The sequence below is a fragment of the Tupaia chinensis genome, unplaced genomic scaffold (genome assembly GCF_000334495.1).
Source record: "Tupaia chinensis unplaced genomic scaffold, TupChi_1.0 Scaffold000008_1, whole genome shotgun sequence".
In the NCBI taxonomy this organism is placed as follows: domain Eukaryota; kingdom Metazoa; phylum Chordata; class Mammalia; order Scandentia; family Tupaiidae; genus Tupaia; species Tupaia belangeri.
The window spans coordinates 944,858-968,264 of NW_006159437.1; the positions used below are offsets into that span (position 1 = coordinate 944,858).

The 23,407-nt window shown below is 36.4% G+C and overlaps 1 protein-coding gene and 1 pseudogene across 1 annotated transcript in view; one reads left to right on the top strand and one right to left on the bottom strand.

The window, feature by feature from the left end:
- ADGB (androglobin) overlaps positions 1-23,407 on the top strand; it is a 189,075-nt gene that overhangs the window by 16,095 nt on the left and 149,573 nt on the right. Inside the window, 4 exon segments of the mRNA XM_027765632.1 lie at positions 8,679-8,841; positions 17,416-17,505; positions 19,053-19,124; positions 20,881-21,090. Coding sequence (XP_027621433.1) covers positions 8,679-8,841; positions 17,416-17,505; positions 19,053-19,124; positions 20,881-21,090 — 535 coding nt within the window.
- LOC102481594 (succinate dehydrogenase [ubiquinone] cytochrome b small subunit, mitochondrial pseudogene) lies at positions 11,903-12,387 on the bottom strand (annotated as a pseudogene).

Consider the following 23,407-nt stretch of genomic DNA (forward strand, 5'->3'; position numbering starts at 1 on the left):
ATTCTCCTCTCGGGATCTTGGGCATGCACGCACACACGCCTGGTGTGAGTTTTAAGCCACCAGGTCCAGGACACGAACTGTGGTTGACTACATGGGAGTCCAGCGACATAGCCATTACTCTAACTGCTGGTCCCCCTACTTTTCTTTGTATTTAACTTGGCCTTCTTTTTCTAGTTTCTTAAAATGGCATATTATTTTGAGAAATTGAGTCTTCTAATATACGTATTTTGTGCTCTAAATTTCACCCTATGTATTGCTTTAGTGGCATCTTGCAAATTTTAATATATTGTATTTCCATTTTTTATTATTTTTTAAAAAGAATTATTTATTTAATTTTTTTTAATTTGACCAGAGAGAGACCTATACACACACACACACACACACACACACACACACACATACACACACACAGGGAGAGAGAGAGCGTGCACAAGCCACCAGATCCAGGACTCAAACCATGGTTGGCCATGTGAGAGTCCAGTGCCTCAACCACCATGCCACCTGCTGACCAATATTTTCATTTTTACATAATTTAAAATACTTCACATTTTCCTTTCTTGATTTCTTTTTTAATACATTGGTTAATCCTAGTACATTATTTAGATTCCAAATATCTTGGAATTTTCCCGATTATTTTAGAATTACTTATTTAACATTATTTATTATTATTTATTTACTATACAGTTCGTGTGCACACCAGAGAGAGAGAGAGAGAGAAAAAAAAAGAGAAAGCAAGCCCCCAGGACTGGGATGCAAACCGCGGTCAGTCATGTGGGAGTCTAGGGCCTTAACTGCCAGGCCATTTGCTGGCCCCAGGTATTTTTCTGTTAGTGACTATAGTTTAAATTCCTCTTGTCATAGAACATACTTTATACAACTTGAATTTTTTGAAATTTATTAAAACTTATTCTACAGAGCAAATTATGAGCTATTTTGATAAATGTACTGTGTGTACATGAAAGCAATGAGCATTCTGCTGTGGTAGAATATTTTTTTCTCATATCGAGAAACTTTGTGATTAGGTTCAAAAGGGTTTAGGAATGTTACATGCTCCTAAAGTTTTTTTTTTATCATTATTAAATCACATTTTCTCCCTTGTAATATTGCCTGAAAATCCACTTTTTATATTTGTTTTCATTAGTGTTAGCATAGTAAATACTTTTCTATCCTTTCATTATTCATACCTTTATATTTAAAGTGGATTTATTTAAACAGCATGTAGTCGATTTTTAAAAATTTTTTTTTTTATTTTTAGCTTTTGTTATAAGACTTTTACACTCACCAGAGAAAGACAGAGAGAGAGAGGGAAAGTGAAAAATCAGCCCCTACTGAGGATGGCTATGTTACGATCCCTTTCTCTTCCCATTTCCTTTAGGGATTTTAGGCACACATGTACACCCGTGGCTTGGACTTGAACCACACAGTTGTCCATTTGAGATCTTCCACACCACCTGTTGGCCTTTGCTCTTTTTATTCAATCCAATCTGTCAATCTTTTATTTTCTCTCCCTTTTTTTAAATTCATGGTCTAGACCATTTACATTTTATGTGATTATTAATATTGCTAGATTTAAATATATCATTTTGGTTTTTTTGTTGCCTTTTCTGTGTTCCTTTTATATTCTTTCTTTATCATATTTTTTCAAATTTTTACTTCTTTCTTTATTTTTTTGAGAGATTTTTGCCATAGGGCACATGCTCTCTCCAGAAAGACAGAGAAAGACAAAGACACAGAAAGTGAGAAATCACCCCGCACGGGGATGGCCATGCCACAATCCCTTCTCCATTCTCCTCTCAGAATCTTGGGCACAAATGCAAATGCACCCAGCGTGCGTTTAAGCCACCTGGTCCGGGATTCAAACCACGGATGACTACATGAGAATCCAGTGACATAGCTATTATGCCATCTGCTGGTCCCTCTTAACCATATTTTGGATACACAAAATTAAAAAGGAACTTCTACTAATCTCCTTTTTTGGATTTTAGCTTTATCTCTTGGTTTTGTTATTTTGGTGGTGGTTTTACAGTTTATATAGTGTACATCCTTAACTTATTGCATTTTTTAAATTTTATTTTAATTTCTTTTGCACATTCAATCACATCTGTCACTTAGCTTGTAAAGTGAATGTTCCAACATGAATGCCAATCCAGTTGGGGATATTATACACATTATCAACAATAGGCAATAACCCATTTCTTTGTCCCATAAATGTCTTACCTCTCTATTTCTCTCCTTAATGTCTTTCCTTAGACTTCCTTTCCCCACCCTCTTCCCACACTGTATCTGGTATCTATAACCATTTTCTATGTTTCTAGAGTCTCTAATCTTTCAGTTTGGGCCATAGTGTGTGGACAGTCAGTATATATATAGTGAAGACATCCAAGTCTGGCTTGCTTCACTCAGCAGTAAACCTTCCATATTCATCTACTTTCTGTCAAAAGCCAGGGCCTTGTTTTCTGTGACTGAGTAGTGTTCTATAGATAATGAACCAGCAGAAGGCCTCTAATGTATCTTTCAGTGCAAGAGTAGAGGCCTCTCTGATTGGTAGGTACATTTATCATAAACGCTGAATTTTTTAATATCATTGTCTCAACCCAAGCCTTAGTACTGGGGAGGTTGGAGGACTTTCTGTCATGTGAGAAGTGCTGTCCTGGATGCCACATCCATGCTGGTGGAGGGCTACCTTCATTTCCCATTTTTTTCTCATTTCAGTATCTGCTGTATTTTCATGAGACTACCATAAAGAGTCTTGTGGTTATAATCAACTGTAATAATTTAAGCTGATAACAACAACTTTGGTCACATAAAACATATAGACTTTTTCCCCTTCCACCTGCAATTTATGTTTTTTGTTGCCTTAATTTGCATCTTTATGTATTGTTATTCCTTAATCACCAATCAAGGCTGTTGTTGTTTTTGACCACTTTGACTTAATCTACAAATTAAAGATTAAAAGATTTGCATAGTATCATTACATCACTGGAGTATTTTGGTTTTGGTTTTGCATTTACTTTTACTTAAAGTTTTATCATTTTTTTGTGTGTTTTTATGATGGTAATTATTATCCTTCCAATTCCAAATGTAGGATTTCTTGTAAGGGTGGTATAGTAGTGATGAATTCCCTCAGCTTTTGTTTGTCTGGCAAGGTCTTTATTTCTTTTACATTTCTGAAAGATAGCTTTACCTGGTATAATATTCTTGGCTGATAGTTTCAATGCTCTGAATACATCTTCCATTCGCTCCTGGCCTGTATTGTTTCTGCTGTGAACTAATCTGTTGATAGTCTAGTGGAAATTCCCTTAAATTTGACTTGATAATTTTTTATTTTACAGATTTTAAAATTTTTCTATCTCTTACTTTTTATAGCTTGTTTATAATGCATTATGGAGAGGATCTTTTTGTGGTGAATCTATTTTAGAATATTAGTGCTTCCTAGACCTTGAAGTCCCTATATTTTCTAAGATTTAGGAAGTTTTCAGTATTATTTTGTTAAATAAGTTTTTTTTTTGCCTTTTCTCTATCTCTTCTTGCTCTCACATTCTTATATTGTGAATATTTCACTTAATAGTATTCTATAGGTCTCTAGGCTCTTCTCTTTTCTTTTATATAAATATAACACATATACACACATATATATATATTTCTTTTTTTTTTCTTTTTCTCTCTGGCTGGTTTTGTCAAAAGACCTGTCTTCAAGTTTAGACATTTTTCCTCTGATTGATCTAGTCAGTTATTGATGCTTTCAATTGCATTTTTTAATTACACTCATTTACTTCTGTAGCATCATGATTTCTCTTTTGGCATTTATGATGTCTGTTACTTCATTAAATTTTTCATTCAGATCATGAGTTATTTTTCTGATTTCACTGAATCATTTGTCTATGTTCTCTTGTATATCACTGAGTTTCCCTAAGATCAATGTTTCAAATTCCTTTTCAGGCATTTTGCAAATTTCATTCATTCATTCTTTCTTTCTTTTGTTATTTTTTGAGAGATTTTTTGCTATAGAGTATGTGTGCTTGCTGGAGACATAGTTGACCATAGTTTGAGTCACAGACTCAGCAAATTAAAACTCTTGCTGTGCATGTGTGCATGTGTGCCCAAGATCCCAAGAGGAGGATGGAGAAGGAATTGTAGTATGGCCATTCCTCCTAGGGGGTGATTTCTTGCTTTCTGTCTCTCTGTGTCTCTGCCAAGTACACACACCCTATAGAAAAAATCTCTCTCTAAAGAAAACAAGCAAACAAACAACCAAAGTGATAACAATGTGCAGCATTGTGGACAGGAGCACTGAATTGGCTCTCTGTCCAATGTAGGCCGGCCAGCTGTGAGTCAGGCTATCGGGACGGTGGAGCCACCACCAGGACGACTTTCAGGATATCTAATTAGTAAGTGAAGGTGCTGCCAATCTAGATGTCAGATGGGCATGCACAGTAGCAGTGGGTCCTTTAACTATGTCAATTTCCTTGTGGTGCAGACCTGCCTACCCCCGGTGAGTTGAGTGTCACGGAGATTGGCATACCAAGGTCTGGGACATTCTGCTAGGCATTGGCTCCAAGCAGCTGGAGTTTAGGGACTGTGATCACTTATCTGTGTGTAGTGGAATGATGGTGAAGCTTTGTGTGACTATTGGCCCTCAGGATAGTATGCACTCTAGTGTCTGGTCTCAAGATGGCATTATACCATCTTGGTTATGGGAGAATGGGGAGTGCACTAAATGGGCTTCTTCACTGACCATGCTGCTGCATGAACTCCAGGCAACTCTCCAAACTGTTCTGAGCTGTAAGGGCTTCAAGACGCTCCTGCAGCAAGGATTATAGTCATCTCTGGTGGCAATGGGGACCACAAGATCTCTGACTTACCTTTTTCCCATAAGAAAAAGTCCATCTTAGCTCCTAGTTGATCTTGGTTGAGTAGATAGCATGGCAAAGGCAGGGTTTCTTGATGGACCATCTTTGGTATTATTCTGAGTTTTTGTACTCCCTAGGGATCCAGAGATCTTGCACTTTCCTCTCTAGTACACTTATTCAGTGACTTCAGTGAAAATATAGTTGTTATTATTAGTTATGGACCCTTTTTTATGGGGGTCAGAAAATTGGCACCAGGAAACTCCTTTTGGCCATCTGCTAAGGTCATTTTCCTTCACAAATATGTTTTGCTGGTTTTCATTCATGATCACTTACTTCTTTTACGTTTGCTCTCTTTTCTTCAGGGGAACTTTTGTGTTTTATATTTCTACTCTAGAAAAAAGTCTTTTGCCTGGCTCTCTGACATTTTTCTTCTTCCAAACACTGGTTTGTTTTGAAATTGATTTATCTTTAAAATTGTTTATACAACTTATAATATTAATGAATTGAATTATTTACTTGTACTTGGTTTAGTGCTATGTGAATAAGGAACTCTATGCATAACTCTCCATGGTGCAGGTTGGAATTTTCTATGTTTCGGTAACATTATTTCCCAGTATCACCAGTTCCTAAATCTTTCTGGGTTACTTTTCTGTTTAAAATGATCATGATGGGGACCAGTAGTTAGTGTAACGGCTATGTCTCTGGACTCCCACGTAGTCAACCACGGTTCACGTCCCGGACCCGGTGGTTTAAAACTCATGCTGGGCATGTGTGCATGCGTGCCCAGGATCCCGAGAGGAGAAGGGATTGCAGCATGGCCATATCCCCCCTGGGGGGTGATTTCTCGCTTTCTGTCTCTCTGTCTCTCTCTGTCTGTCTGGCGAGCGCACGTACCCTATAGCAGAAACCTCTCAAAAAAAAAAAAATGATCATGATGAGCCAGTAGATATAATGGAGGTTAAAGCATCTGGATTCCACACAGCCAGCTGCACATTGGAGTCTGGACCTGTCGACTTGCAAAACACATGAAGCACGTGTGTGCGTATGAGCCAAAAATCCCAAGAGGAGGATGGAGAAGAAGGGATTACTGTATAGCCATCAACCCTGGGGGTGCTTTCTCACTTGCCCTCTCTCATTCTGTGTTCTCTGTCTGTCTCTGGGGACTGCATATGCCCTATAGCAAAAAAAAATTAAAAATTAGAAAATCAAAAAAAGGATCTTCTTTCAAAATTGATGGGACCAGAAATAAAGTGCTTTGAATACTTAAAGAATCTCAACTATGTTTGAGCCAGAAGTACATTTGGCCAGTGAATTTCAAATACATATTGTCCTGAGTGTCAAAAGCAACGTTTTACATAATCATTTTGAGTCTACAACGGGCCATATTTGAGCTTTGTTTGTATTGTGTGTATAGCACTTCTGTTGATCCATCAGGCTGGTGTAAGCCTCTCCTAATGAGAGTCTTTTGAAATCTTCAATATAGATGAAAATAAATTTGATGCGTTACAAGGAAAGTAGGCCAATTAGTGACAAAGCTTAAGAGCTTAAGGGAGGGAGCTAGACCTTTATTTATCCTTCACAGAATAAGGAAGCAAAACAATCTTAATAGAGCATTTATGTTTCAATAAATTAGATCTCCTTTTTAAGAAATAGACTTTAAGATTTTGAACTTCTAGGTAGGATAATTTTATCATGGTTTTGTGGGATGCAAAATCACTGGTTATTTTTGATCTGTAGACTTGTACCAATACTCAGTGAAACAGAGATATAAGTGTACTTTCTATATCTTCATTTTTCTGTTAATATTGAGAAAGTTCCATTTTCCCCTGAAAACTATTCTAGCCATTCTTGCCATATATTATATATATATATATATCCTTGCATGATAATTAGGAATACTCCTTAACGATGTATATGTTTCCTGACTTTTCAAGCAAGAGACTAGACTGAGATTTTTTTTAAAAAAAATAATGATATCCAGAAAATTCTACGTAAAGACTAAAAATCTTCTGGACCTAGAAACGAGGAGGAAACTGAATATTGGAGTGTCATGGCTTTCAGAGAAGTCATCATTTATTTGAAACTGGGATCTTTGGTTTGAACATACATAGGACACAGTCTTGAGTCAAAAATGATTAAAGAGAATGCTCGAACCTCAAAGAGAAATGGCTTTCAGAGTTTAGATTTCTTAAAAATCTCTTTGAAAAGGTGAATTAGAAAATATACCAAAGCACAGGGAAATTGTAAAAAATGTAGCTTTTCTGTGCCTGATGACAGGCTGAAAATAAATTCTTCCTTGAGAAATGGAAACTCTTTGAGACTTGCATGGGTTTGAGATCTCTTTTTGCATTAATAGTACTTGTGAGTTCCTGCAAGGCGTATTCATTTGGGGTTTCTGACAGAAGAAAACTCAATATTGTATTGAAAGAATGTTATCTCAAAACAGTATTGTGTAGAGAGAAGAGGATTGGTGAAGAAAACCCTGATAAGCTCATAATAAAAGAACTTTCAAAAGATAGGCAGATGTCACCACAAATAAGATAATCAAATATTAGAAATTTAAGATAATAGAGAAATAATCTGTAAGTTTTATGCCATATATATCCTTATAATGATTAAAAATAAAAACGAAATCCACATTATATTAGCCAATGCTAGCAATCCCCGTGCTACTATAATATCAAATGACTTTCAAATCTCAGTAACTTGTCACAGCAAAGGATGTTTCTCATTTATACCAGAGTCTCATAAACTATACAGTGGTGAGTAACTTTGCATGTGCTGAATAAAATTTCATGCTCTTTCCATCTTGTAGTTTTATGTTTTCTAAGGAGTTCTCATAGAATTCAGCCATACGTCAAGCAGTAAGAGAAAAAGTATTGCAAAGGCTATTTTATTGGCCTGAAGGTGGCTGATAAAAGAATCTTCCCATATTTTTATTGTCCAAGCCACTAGGACACAATACCAGCCTAACTTCAAAGGATGTGGAAACAGGATAAACCAGCATCTTATCTATTTGTTCCTACATATAGACACATTTTAAATTGTAATTAGAAATTATAGAAATGTAAATTAAAGACTAATTATTTTATTCCCCATAGTCTTGTTTATACTAAAGAAAAAATTAAGAAGGAAACCTGTAATATAGGTTAGTTAAATGAAACATGCTATCTTCATACAATAGGATATTATGCAGACATCAAATTACTATTTAGATAAACATTTACGCACCTGAGAAATACTAACTATTAAGTGGGAAAAGGGCATCTGTTACAGAGAATATTGTGAGTGATTTAATGATTGAAGACAAATTACATTGGTCTGAGAGCATAGTTGTTGACAATGTCATTTCTCAAGTGGGATACATGTTTTTTTATTTGTCTGATTGTATTTTATAGTTTTCTTTTAAAATAATGATTACATAGTACCTTTTCACTGGGAAAAATCAAAATTGTACTGATACTGCAAAAATTATTACTATTATACACGTAAACTTTTTTCATTAGGTGTAAATTGTTCATACATATTTTTCTTCATAGCATTTTATGTGTCCATGATAATGCTGCTTATTTCTACTCTTGAACTTTCTGCATTTGTAAGTAGGCAATGATGCACAAAATTTGCTTATGGATAATCTTGTGGGGGTCCTTTCAGTTTTTAGAACACTAATATGTGGAAGCTGTTCAGCCACAGGAAGGTAGTAAGGAACGTATAATACTTAAAATAACTCTACTGTCAGGATAATTAAATTTATGTTATGCATTTAATCCAATATTTTACTTCAGAAATTTTGAGTAGAACTAACTCACCCTCTCCTTCTCTCGTTAGTCTGTACCCCTTCAGCAGTGGTGTACAATCTGGTTCTATTGAGCAGAAGAAGGGGAAATTCCCAATCTGGCCAGAATGGAGTGAAACTGACATAAATGCAGAAAAGTGGGATGCAGGCAAAGGTGGAAAAGAAAAGGACAAAACAGGGAAAAGCCCCATATTTGTAAGTAAATTTGAATGTTACTAGATTTTACTTTGGTTTCAAATTTCATAATGGAGGGACCAGCAAATGGTGTGATAGTTATGTTACTAGTCCCACGTAGTTGACTGAGTTGACTGCAGTTTGAGTCCCAGACCCAGCGGCTTAAAATTCACACTGGGCACATGTGAGTGCGTGCTCATGATCCAGAGGAGAGAATGGAGGAGAAGAGATTGTGGTGTGGCCATCCCCCCGGGAGGTAATTTCTTGGTTTCTATTTATCTGTCTATCTCTGTCTCTCTGGCAAGTGCACATGTCCTATAGGAAAAAAATCTCTCTCTTAAAAAAAATTCATAATGGGATAAGATATCATGTCAGTATGTTCTTTTTTTTTTTTTTTTCACAGTCTCCATTTAAAAGGGAAATAATCGTATCTTTGTCTACCTGTCTAACTCCATTCTCCTTTTTCCACACCTTGTCTTTCTAAACCTTAGGTCTGAGCCTTAGAGCAGTGGTCCCCAACCTTCTTGGTCCAAGGACCAGCTTTGTATAAGATAATCCCTCTGGGGGGAAGGGTTTTTCCAAGTACAACACATCCACCATGCACCCCATTTACACCACTGCCACATTGCAATATACAGTGACACAATCACAAATAAGGTTTGCACTCCCATGAAATCCAATATGAACACTGATCCAACAGGTAATAGAGCCCAGGTATCATTGAGATCAATGGAGACTGATTGAAAACACAGATAAAGGTTTGCTCATTCTCCTGTCCTTTACCTCCTACTGCATGAGCACCACTGGTCTGCAGCCAGGTCAACAGCCCATGGACAGGCACATATCTATAGCCTAAGAGTTGATCCCAACTTGGGAGAATTCCATTTGGATAACTTGGAGGAAAGAGATATAATGCAACAAAGGGAGAATTAAGAGATAGAACAAGTTAACAATGGATTTGGACAAAGTTGTAAAGCAAGCATTTAGAGAGGGTGGTTTAGAGAATAGAAGTCCCAACAAACCACTGAGCTATCATGCAGAGATTATAGTAAACATGATAATTTAAAGAGATATTACTGTGGGATAAGAATTGGATCCCTCTTATTATCTCTTCAATATATTTGGATAAATAATTAAACCATTCTTTGTTTTGGTCATTTATATAATGTGCTTCCTTTTTTTTTTTTTTTTTTTGAGAGGTTTTCGCTATAGGGCGCGTGCGCTCACCAGACAGACAGAGAGAGACATAGACATAGAGACAGAAAGCGAGAAATCACCCCCCAGGGGGGATGGCCACACCGCAATCCCTTCTCCTCCATTCTCCTCTCAGGATCTTGGGCACGCACGCACACGCACCTGGCGTGAGTTTTAAGCCACCAGGTCCAGGACGCAAACCGCGGTCAACTACGTGGGAGTCCAACGACATAGCCATTATGCTAACTGCTGGTTCCCTATAATGTGTTTCTGAGATGGAAGATAAATGGGGTTCTTGTATATTCTGGATATCTATCTATCTATCTCTCTCTATATATATATATATAGAGAGAGATACACACACACACTTCCTTTTGCCTGTTTAAAAACTTTTCCTCTATTTCCAAATACTCTTCTGTTAAGGTTATGGGTCTGCATTGCTTTAGAATATGATATATTTATTTAGTACAGAAATTCACTTAAAAATTTATGGAACACAATAAAATTTTATAAAAACAGATGATGTTACCAGGGTGGCTGCATTGAACTCTGGTGTCTTTATTTGCATTGAACACTCTGAAGTGGTATATAGTAGCATTTACATTTTGTTCATAACATGCAGAATTGAAAACTGCTTGATCCATATCAGTGATTTGCTCAAAAAAGATATTCTATACAGGTAACTAGTTACTAACTCTTAATAGTTCAACAATTTCCAAACCAGCAGTGTGTGGGAGACATATTCTTTGCACCATACCTAGAATTATTACGGAATTTTTAGATGCAAAGACTTTTGAAGACTCTGAGTTCAAATGAAAATGGAGATACTCTATGTATTTTTAGTGGTAATTCAAAAGTTATGGATATTTCATGTATGTATATGGCTGTGTACATATCATTTCCAGAATTTACATTAGGTGGGTAGATTGTGCAAATCCTAAGTTGAAAAGTTGAACTCTGAAAAAAAATACCTACAAATGAGTCACTCCAAAATGTGGAGAAGGGGAGGGTCAGAAGTACTTGAATATTTTGACATTTAATTTAAAAAAAAATTATTTATTTAATTTTATTATTTTTTAAAAGTAGACTATGTCTTTATTATAAAATATTTTATTTTTAGAAAAACTTTCTTTTCTAGAATATACTTTAATGTTAGAGGTTCCCATAGTGGGAAAATAACAATTTATTTCTTCTAACTTTGTAATTGTGGGCAGATTATTTTAGGAAAAGTGCAATACATTTAAACATTACATCTCGGTTGAGAACTTGTAATATTTTGACATGTCTCAAAGTTGGACCTCTTCCCTAAATGAACTTCTCTATATTCAGAAGCTGTCTAAGATTTTCTTCATAGATAGAAAAATTCTTCACATGTGGTATTAGTATTCCCTCATCTTAAAGTTTCCCTAGGATATGCAACCATCAGTAACTGGTATTAATTGAGGAGAATGGGAAGTTTTCAGAAATTAAACACTTTTCTAATTTCTAGTAGTCTTTACTCATGGCTTAATAGCCTTTCCCTTTGTCCATTGTCCCCAGAACTTTGATCATGTATTGCTAGTTATAAAGCTGAATTCTCTTCGAGAGACTGATAAATTAAATAGCAAAAGGTCTTATATAATAGAGCTTAATTATACTGTGAGTCTTATGATAAGTTTGGAGACAACCCCATTAACTCACCTGAATACAAAACTCAGTCTCATAATTTCTGGATACCTTTTAAATCTTTCCTCAGTAATTCAATTACGAAAATAACCATGAGATTAGGAGAAGAGGCCTGTCCACCAATGAACTTATCTGTTATTTCCTCCTTATTGTGAGCCGAATAACATGACAGAGCAAGGCAAAGAGGCACACCATCAATTCCTAAGGTATTATATCAAAAAGGTCAGAGGTTACATGGCATGGCAATGGCGTTGCAGGTGCCATATCATGATAGTTGAAATAACAAAGCCCAACTAAGGAGAGAGCCAAAAGGCCTACCTTGGCAGCTCTCTGGGATGCATCCCCATGAACACGGTCAGTAACAACTTGTCCAAGGTCCAAGTGACTATGGAAAGTGGGGGTTGCAGCCAGGGAGTAGTCCATTGCAGAGTAAGGATTCAAATAAGCAGCTGGAAGCAGGCCCATGGGCAAAACACTGACAACTCTCTCACTAATCCAGGGGAGAGATGCAGCCTTGGAACCAGAACAATGGCTTGGTGACAGGTGAATGTGCTGCCCTCCCTGCACTCTACACTATCCTGGAGCAGGTCAAGGTTGCTCCTGGAAAAATGTGAAGACGTGAGCAGGTCTGACTACAGGGGTGTGCAGGAATAGAGTTTCGTCTCCTTGGGCATTGCAGAGGATACTCAGCCTGCAGAGATGCACCATCTTGTACCTCAGGGCTCTATTATTTTTTTTAAAGTTGCTATTGTGTATGAACACTCACCAGAGAGGAGAAAGAGAGAGAGAGAGAGAAAGCAAGCCACCATGTCTGGGACTTAAACCACAGTTGGCCATGTGGAAGTCCAGTGTCTTGTCTATCATACCACTTGCTGGATCCTTATTTTAATTTTTAAAATAAGTTTCGAGGGAGCTTGGAGTGGAAGTAAGCCTCTATCAGATGACTACTGGAAAAATTTGCAGATCTGCGGACTCAGATTCAGAGACTTATCAATGTTATTAAAGCAAGGGCAAGTCAGTCACTGGTGTGGTGGTTAATAAAGGTAGCTGGATCCCACATGGCCAACTGTGCAGCACAAGTCCCAAACATGGCAGCTTGGAAAACATACCGTGTCCATGTACATGCATGACCAAAATCCCAAGAGAAGGTTAGAGAAGAAGGGATTGTGGAGTGACTATCCCCCAGGGTATATTGCTTTTCTCTTGCTCACTTACGTTGCCTCTCTAGCTAGTGTATATACCCTATGACAAAACTTAAGAATAAATAGAATAAAGTAATTAAAAAAAAAGGAATGTGGCAGTGGCAAATGTGTTGGCCTCTTAATGTCCATTTCATTTGATGGCAGCACACAATCAGGCAGCTGGACGATGGACACCAAAGTAGAAGCCGGGACTCTTGGACTAAGGAGCTGTACAAAATTGCAGGATTAAACACCAGGCCAACTCGTGCTATGAATAGGAGTTATCCAATTGAGTGTGACATGTCAAAACTTTAGCCAGCATCCCATTATCCCATTGTGCATTGTCACTGTGGCTTTCTTTCTTTTCTTTTGCTTTTTTTTTTTTTTTTTTGAAAGAGAGATTTTTTTTTTTTTTCTATAGGGCATGTGCACTTGCTGGAGGATCAGAGAGAGACAGAGACAGAAAGTGAGAAATCATCCCCCAGAGAGGATGGCCACACCACAATCCCTTTTCCTCCATTATACTCTTGGGATTTGGGGCATGCATGCACATGATGCCTAGTGTGAGTTTTAAGCCACCAGGTCCAGAACTCTAACCATGGGTGATTATGTGGGAGTCCAGTAATCTAATCATTATACAATCTACTGGTCCCATCACTGCAGCTTTCAAAAGTGAAGAGTTCAAACCACAGTGAAAATTGGTAGAATCTGGGACAGAACATTGCTGCCAACTCCTAGTACTGTCCCACAATCTTAGCATTTATGGCTCATAAAGCAATAACCTCTCTCCTGGAGTGAATGGTGGACAATGTCTGAGCCCAGTGATTGCACATCTGTGATATAGTGGTATGGGACATCTTAACTCTGCTTAACAACATACACATTTTACCATTTTTCCTTAAGCATCCAACTATAGCAGGTATCTTTGGAGTTTTTTTTTCAGAAGGCCACTTCCTCAGAGTGGACTTAGTCATCAGGAAATCAGCCTCAGATGAGTTAACCCTTCCCTTAGATACAGAGTAAGGTCTCACTTCTTCAGCTAAGTGATGACAACTAAATGATAACAATGGATGAACCAAATTGAAAAAAATAGGATTAAATACTGCAGATAAATGCAAGGAATGCACCTAAGCAAAATGACAAGGAAAGATTACTGCTAACTTCTTGTTACGAGAGGTTCAAGTCCTGAAGAAAAGAAAATCACAAGATAAGCTCCACATTGATGTTTTGTTTGTTTGGTTGGTTTTTTTCTTTGTTTGTTTTTCCCTCAAGGATATTTATTAATTCAAGGCATGAAGATCAGAAATCAAATACATAATTGTGACCTGGGGCCTGTGTCAGTCTTTCTGGGATGGAGAATCAGAGAATATTGTCTGGGGTTGTCAAAGCAACTAGAATGTAAACCAGAATTCAAGGGTAATTGTAAAGAAATGATATGAAAGTATTGCATATAATTTCTTTTTTTTTTTTCATTTGCCAAAGAGCACATGCATTCACCAGAGAGAGAGAGAGAGAGACAGAGAGAGAGAAGGAAAGTAAGGAAATACCCTTCATGAGGATTGGTCACACCACAATCCTTTCTTTATCTCTCCTTCCTTTTGGAATTCTGGGCATACATGCACACATTCCTGGCATGTTATCCAAGCTGCCAGGTCTCAGACTTGAACCATGCAGTTGGCCATATGAGAGCCTGCTACCTTTATCACAATACAACTGGCTAGCCCTGCATATAATTTTATTTCAAGACATTTGTTTGACTCCTAAGCTATGTGTGTAAAGAGAAAGTTACTGAACAAATGTGTAAAAAGCTACAGCTTGGAGGCACAATAACTAAACAAATTTCATTGTTGCTCTAGGCTGCAGGCCGCTAATTTGTTTCTGCATGGAATTGCTGCTAATTTGTTTCTGCATGGAATTAATAAACATCCTTGAGGATAAACAAAGTGAATGTGGATCTCACCTTGTGCTTCCCCTTTCTCCACGATTCGAACCTCGCACATTAAGGAGTTAATGATAATCTTTTCCTCTCAACTTGCTTTAGATGCATTCCTTATATTTACCTTGTAATACTCCAACATCTATTTCTTAATTTGGTTCACCAATTATATCACTTAGTTGCAATCACTTAACTGAAGAAGTAAGAAATGAGCCCTTACTTTGAACCTGAAGGGAAGGGTTAACTCATCTGAAGCTGATTGGAATTCAGGGTACATAAATGTGTAATGACTCTGATAAACATTCCTGCCTTTTAAATAATACCCCTGAGTGACTATAGCATTCTTTATGAAGTAAGGACAATCTGTGCTCTGCCTGCCAAAGGGAAATAAAATCTTCCTTTCTGGATAAAGACCTCATTATCTATATTAATTTTTTATCCAATGTGTATCATTCAATCAAAAATTAGCAGGCATGAGAAAAAACAGAACCAAACAACTGAAAACCAAGAGTAAATTCAGACAATAGAAACTGATCCATGGGTGACTCAGATTTTAGAATTATCAGATAAGAGACTTAAAAATAATTAATATTTGTAAGGAAAAAAGGGGGAAACAACACTGTGAAGGAATCCCAAATGTCTAGCATAGCTTCTAGAAACCTGCAAGAGAACCCAAGCAACCCCAGGATTCATGTTTTGCGCATTTTGGCTAGATGCTGAGGTGCTCCAGTCTTCATTCAATTTATTCTGGTGTCTTAAATGTGACAACGAACTACATGTTTCAGATAAATATGTTTACTTATGTTTAAAGCTCAGACAACAGCCTCAAATATAACTTCTCAGGTCACACCAGACTTAGGGTAAAAATATAATTACTATGAAAACCACTAAATAGTATCTATTTGTTCTTGTTTACCTCAGGTGAAATTTAGTAGATTTCTCCCCTAAGCATTTTTTGTACTCCCCCAAGCAATTATTTCTATTTTTCATGCTATTTCTTTTCTTTCTTCTTTTTTTTTATTTAATAGATTTTGGTTATAGGGTATGTGTGCTTCCTGAAGAGACAGAGAGACAGAAAGCAAGAAATCACCCCCCAAGGGGAATGTCCACACCATAATCCCTTCTCCTCCATTCTTCTTTTAGGATCTTGGGCATGGACACACATGTGCCCAGCATGAGTTTAAGCTACTGGGCTTGGGCCTCGAACTGTGGTTGAGTACATGGAAATCCAGTGATGTAACCATTACACCATCTGCTGGTCACCATGCTATTTCTTACAAGGATCTTTTTTTCCCCAGTACCTGTGTGTTTTGATTACTTTTTTTTTTTTTAAGTTTTTGTCATAGGGTACATGAACTATCCAAAGAGGAGAGAAACAGAGAAAGAGAAAATGGGAAATCACCCTCCAAGGGGGATGGCATACATATCTAGAATGATTTTCAAGCCACTGGGTCCAGAACTCAAATTATGGTTGGCCATGTGGGAATCTAGTCACGTTAACCACTAGGCCATTTGCTGGTCCTCGATAACTCCTACATAGTAGCTTTTTGAAGTATCTCTCACTTACAAGATTACTAACTTTGCGAGTAGACATTTGAATATTATTCTTTCTCCAAAACTCACTAATTGACACATATTAAGTGTTCAAAACAAAAAAAATCTATTACATTCTTATACATTTGTTCTAGAGAAATGGAAACTTTAGTGCACACAAAAACCTGTAGACTATACACAAATATCAGTAAAGCACACATCTGGAAACAACCCAGAAGTTCTGTAAACAAACAAATATTTATATCATGAAATATTACTCAGCAATAATAAGAACAAACAACTGATAATGCAACAATGCCAATGAATCCCCAGGGAATAAAACGGACAGAAAATAGTTAGTCTAAAAAACTTCATGCTGTGTGATTTCATCTTTATAGCATTATTAAAATGACAAAATTCTAGATATAGAGAATAGATTAGTGAATGCCAGATGCCTTATCTTCACTACATAAATATCAATATACTGATTATTATTATATGGTTCTCTGGTTTTGCAATATGTTACTATTAGAGATATTGCTTGAAGGTAAAGGTAATATAGGAACTCTTTATTTTATTCATATATACTAACTGTATATGAAACTCATAATCTCAAAAGAATAATATTTTTTATTTAAAAGTTAATAAATGAAAGTCATAGATCCAAATTTTAGTTACATGTAATATAGTTTGTGATTATAAAAGTTAAAAATTAGGTAAATATTTTTCAATATTCCTACTCATTTATGATTTTTTTTTCCAGTGGGAAATATGGCCATATCTTGCCCATCCAAAATAATTTTCCCATCATACCTAAATTACACTCCAAAGAAGCCCATGCTTGTTTGAACTATTTTCTCTATGATGAGAATCCTACTAAACAATTGGTGAATTGTATACAAAGTTGTTAAATTCAGTATTTTCTAGATACTCCATGAACTACTTGTGTGGACAAACATGTAAATTACTCTATAAATGCTTATTGATTGATCAAATAAGTGTACGTATTTATTTTTATTAGGATTAAGTTGATTTTTATATTTAAAAACCATATGGAGAAAAGCACTCTATTTAATTTTTATATAGCACTTTTTTGAAGACCCTGAAGGAAAAATTGAATTACCACCATCATTGAAAATTTATTCCTGGAAACGTCCACAGGATGTTGTTAGCCGGGTAAGAAGCATTTCTTTCTATTAAACAAAACACTTTTTAACTATTAGGATATAACTTCCTAATGATAAAATTTTGTATTTTAAAAGTGATTCAGGGTTATTTTTTCTTGTGGTATTTAGTAAAAATGTGATACTGTGGCCTAAAATGCTATGTGCAGTTATTCCTTATTTTCTGACTGATAAACTATCTTCTTTCTGCCTAGCATGAACTTACATGGTATGGAGATATATTCATTATCATTCTTTTTCTAGCCAAAAAAGTTCACCCTTGGATATATTGTTCTACAGATTTGAGAAGCAGTTTTCAAAGACTGCTTATATTTCTGGTCTCTGTGCCCAACCACTTGCATCATATTGACAGAGCCATTACCTGAGATACCGTTATTTTAAATAACACATTTACATGAAAACTTGTGACACCCTGGCTATATTCTCATAGATATGTTTGATACATACATATTACATACTCTATGTAATATTTTATATTAAATATATATAAAGTATATATTCATCCATCATATTTTCCAATTACTGTTACTAGTCAAAAAAGTTGGATAAACCTACATTCTAAAGGATTTACAAAAATGAGAAAATTGAAAAGTACATGTCTGCCCATCACAATATTTGTTACCTAGTTGTAACATATGTTAAATAAAATAAATCAAATATACATGAACCATGCTTTTAAGTACTTAGAGTATTCAATAGCAAGTTTATGCAAAGTGAATATTATTAAAAAACTCTGCATAGATTTCAAAATTTTTTGCATCAAAATAAATTCATATTTTTGTTTTTCCATGAACTTTTATGAAGTCCCCTCATGACTATTAAATTAATTTTAAATGTAACAAAATTTAAAGTTGGATAAGATTTTTAGAAGTTGCCACAGTATTTTTCATCCAAGATGAAGATATTTTTCCAGCTACCAGATGTTAATTAAGATTCAGATTTAACTTGATTGATTAATTTAAAATTCAAATTTTTTTTTCCTTTTTTCAGGTTTTTGCCCTAGGGCACATGTGCTTACCAGAGAAAGACAGAGAGGAGAAAAATGAGAAATCATTCCCCAGGGAGGATGACCATCCCGCAGTCACTTCTACCGTTTTCCTCTTGTGATTGTAGGCACATATGCACACATGCCCAGCATGTTTTTCAAGCGATCAGGCCCAGATCTCGAACTGTAGAGTAAGCCATGGGGGCTTCAGTGCCTTAAAGGCCAAGGCCACCTGCTGGTCCCCAAATTCAAGTCATTTTTATAATCGCCTTTTGCATGTGTATGAATATCAAATTTTTCTGTATATGTAGTATATGATATTTTATTTGTATCTAAAATACAGTATTTTATCAGTATTATATTGAATTAATGTCAATGGCACGTCTAAAGATTATTTTAAGGAATAATGTACTTGTTTTTTATTATTTTTCATTCCTCTACCTGTGAAAAATGAAATCAGGTTGAATCTGTTTGTAGTACATGAAACTATTTCATTAAACTGCATTTCCTTTATTTTCCTTATGGAGTAATATCTTTTCATTTTTATTTTTCAGACGCCAGTAGTTGTGAAAAATGAAATTATGTTTGACTTGTTTTCTGCAAATGAACATTTACTCTGCAGTGAGGTATGTAGAACTCAAGTATATGAACTCAAGTCTCATTGTAAAGAATCTTCCAGACCTGTTTAACTCCCAGACCACCAAGTGCTGCCCTCCTTCGCTCACCTTTTACTTTGGAAATAACTTGGTCCTTTTATCCCAACTGTATTGAACTACAGCTGACAATTAAAAATTATTTAATGGGGGTCAGCAAGTGGCATGGTGGTTAGGGAGCTGGATTCCTGCTTGGCCAACCATGGTTTGAGACCCAGACCTGGCGACTTGAAAAATCATAACAAATAGATTAATAAATAAATAAATAAATAAATGTTTAAAAATGATCTCATATATAAATTGTCACCTAGGTGTTCAAGACATATATCTTGACAATTTGATACATATATTTGTGGTAGACTTCAAAAGGTTTATAGAAAAATGGAATTAAAGTATGAGTTTATTTTAGGGTAAAAAAAATTTGAAATTCTTGCATAATTTCTTTATAATGTGAATTTTTCATGAGTATTTTGAAAACTCCTCTTATAATCTGAACTAGTCACCAAACTCGAGCTGATTAACACATCATCTCACACGGTCATTATTTTGTGTGTATGGTGAGAACATTTAGGATCTAACCTCAGCAAATTTCAAGTATCAATACAATATTGTTAACTATAGTCACCTCGTTGTACTTTAGATTTCCAGAACTCATCTTGCATAACTGAAATTTTGTACTTCTTGACCAGTATCTCCTTGTAACCCTTCCCACCAGACCCCTACAGCTACCTCTGATTCTACGAGTTGGACAATTTTAGAGTCTATGCATGAGTGAGAAAAGAAAAGTGCAACTTTTTAATTAACTTTAGCCAAAACATGATAGGAAATTGGTGCTTGTTCTGTCCATGGGCATGACAGCTGGGTTCTCACATTATGTAACCCAAGAAATTTTACACATTTTTCTATTCCTCATAAAAGGCTGAAAAACAGACACTATTTTCTATACTCTCCAGATGAGAGACTGCAATTTAGAGAGACTGAAGTGACTTGCCCGAGAGCAGAGACTATGATAGGTCTGGAGGAAGGCCTGAGTCCTGTCTCTCTTTCTACTCTGAAGCTCACCTTTCATTGAGGTTCATTGCTGTCCAAAACACATGCAAGTGGGAGTTTTATATGGAGCATTTCAGCATGTACAGATCAACACATGAAATGGGGATTTCTACTGCATTTGCATATCTATGCAATTTTAATTGTTTCACATCTCATTCCTTCTTTAATTGGTCTCATTGACATAAGGGAGATAATTTCCTTCTCAAACTTCTTAACATTTACAGAAGAGTAGGTCTTTCATTTGAAAACCTCATTAGTGCTCACAGAAGAACTATTGGACTCTCTCTTTCAAACACACACACACACACACACACACACACGTACACAGAGCTAATATAAAGGTCAATGTCAAATGGAGGTCAATATCAAATCACTCATAATCTAATCTAAGCAACTCATAATTGAATCTAGCAGATAGCTTTCTTAGCTGAAAGTATGTTTAATATTAGACAATTTAGTTTGTCTGTGACTGTATTTTCTCCAAACAAAGGTAATCCCTATGTTTTTATTCCATAGGTTATAAATAAAAATGTGGAGCAGATTACCTATAGAATTTAATATTACTTTGAGGAATTTAATGTGACTACTGGAAGTAGAATTTTTGCTGTATTTTTTCCCTAAATTATAATACATAAAACTGAAAAATAACCAATTAACACTAATTTCTTCTTGTTATTAGCTGATGAGATGGATTATCAGTGAAATCTATGCAGTGTGGAAGATATTCAATGGAGGGATTTTGAGTAATTATTTTAAAGGGAACACAGGGGAGCCTCCTCTTCTTCCATGGAAACCTTGGGAGCACATATACTCACTATGCAAGGCTGTGAAGGGTCATATGCCTTTGTTTAATAGCTATGGGAAGTATGTGGTAAAACTTTACTGGATGGTAAGTTCAATTTCACGTGCATTACAGTGTATGTATCTTTCATATTGCAATGCCATGTCTCTTACATGCTGTAACCTAGGCTACTACAAGACAGTGCATGTGTACAAACATAGTTGTGTAGCTACTGGGGGAAACTGTCCTGCATATGGAATTGGCGATTAGTAAGACAAACAGTTGCTCCTCCCATGATACTAGTCCACCTGCTTTTTTATTTTTTAGAGAGAGATTTCTGCTATATGGCATGCATGCTCACTGGAGACATACAGAGAGACAGAGAGAAAGAGAAAGTGAGAAACCACCTCACAGGGGGAATGACCATGCCACAATCCCCTCTTCTCCCTTCTTCTCTCGGGATTTTGGGCTGTGTGCATATGCATGCACACACACACAGTGTGAGTTTCAATCCATTGGGATTCAAACCATGATCAGCCAGATAGGAGTCCAGTGCCTCATCCACCATGCCATCAGTAGTGCATCTGCTTTTAAACTGATGTTGCCTGGAACACTGAGGTGTGGCCGCTCTGTGTGATGCTATAGCTGCACCCCGCCCCATATCCTCAGGATGAGATGATTCACCTAGGCGGATAGACACACAAGACTTCCTCCCCTCCTCTTTTCTCTGTGATATGGTATCTAGGTTACAGGGAGTAGGGAGGATGGAAGCATGGTCCAGTTCTCTCCTGGCCATTGGTGCAGCTAAGGGCCTGATCCCACCAATCTTTTATCCTAAACCTGAGATTTCTTTCCATGTTAACATTTCTTACCTCAACACAGAAAAACATTTTACCTCAGCCTAAAAGGAAGCAAATGAGATAGTAGGAACTATGTACAGAAAATGCAAAATCCTAGCACCACATTTAGCAATGCTAGACTGTATTAAAAACCTTTGGGTTTTTGCTGGTCCTTGTCACTGAGAAATAATATTATTCTTAAATATTTGAAGGGGTAAAGAAAGTCTAAAAAATTAATACTTCCTTTGTATATTCATAAAACGTCTTTTTTCTTAATAAACCTGAACCATCTAATTTCTGGGATGAGAAATATTGTAAGGCCAATAACTACATATTAGTATCATCATTATAATTGGAAGGTTATGAAAATAATACAGCCATTTATGTCTGAAATAGAATTTTTAATTTTAATTTAATTTTATTATTTTTAGTATTTTTACTATAGTGCACATGCCTCACTAAAGAGAGAGAGAGAAAGAGAAGGAAAGTGAGAAATCACTCCCTGGGGATAATGGCCACACTGCAATCCCTTCTCCTCCAGTCTCCTCTCAAGATTCTGGGCATGCATGCCCACATGCTGGCATGATTCTTAAACTACTAGGTCTGAGACTTAAACCACACAGCCAATCATGTGGGATCCAGTGCTTTAATCTCCAAGCCACCTGCTGGCCCAGAATTTTGTATTTATATATCTTATCTCCTATTCTTCTTCTTCTTCTTCTTCTTCTTCTTCTTCTTCTTCTTCTTCTTCTTCTTCTTCTTCTTCTTCTTCTTCTTCTTCTTCTTCTTCTTCTTCTTCTAGTTGCCACAGGGCATGAGTGCCCAGCAGAGAGAGAGAGAAAGTGAAAGTGAAAAAACAAGCTACTAGGTCCAGGACTCTAGCAGCCATCGGTCATGTGGGTGTTCAGTACCTTAACCACCACACCCTGACCCAGAATTTTTGATTTTTAAATATTCACAGGACAACAGACCTCAAAACTTTGTTAGGAGAGAAAATAAGTTCTTCAATTCCTTCATTTTCTTTATTTACCAATCCAAAGGCAAATCTGGCAGACTATACTTTAGAGTTTTACATGTGTGCAAAGAAGTGAGTGGTATTGAGAAAGTAGAAGAACTGGCAGGTACTGCAGCAGTAAATCATGGTGCTCTGTGAGGTTAACCCATATGTGAAGGTTCTGGGTTCACATCTGGTGGCCTCCCTGAGGATCTGGGCATGCACATACCCATCATTCAAGTTCAGCCTGAGGCTGGAGGTGGATTGTGGAAAGACCATGTTGGTGGTGATTATCTCCCTTCCTCTTTCTGTCTTTCTGCCTCTCACTCTCTGTGACTTTCTCATTCACAGAAGTGAGAGAGATAAGAAAAAGAAAAAAATAAAAAAATAAGTGAGGAAAAAATAATGTTTTTTGAAATAAAAGAAATGAGAAAACCAATGGATTGCATTGAAGGATTATAGAAAGAAGATAAACAAATGAAGACTGAAGAGGTCAAAGGCCTTGGTTCTTGTTCCCCTTTCTACCACATTGGCTTAAACTTAAAGTGGCAGGGAGTTCAAAACTATTATGCATTTACCAACCCTGTTTGTT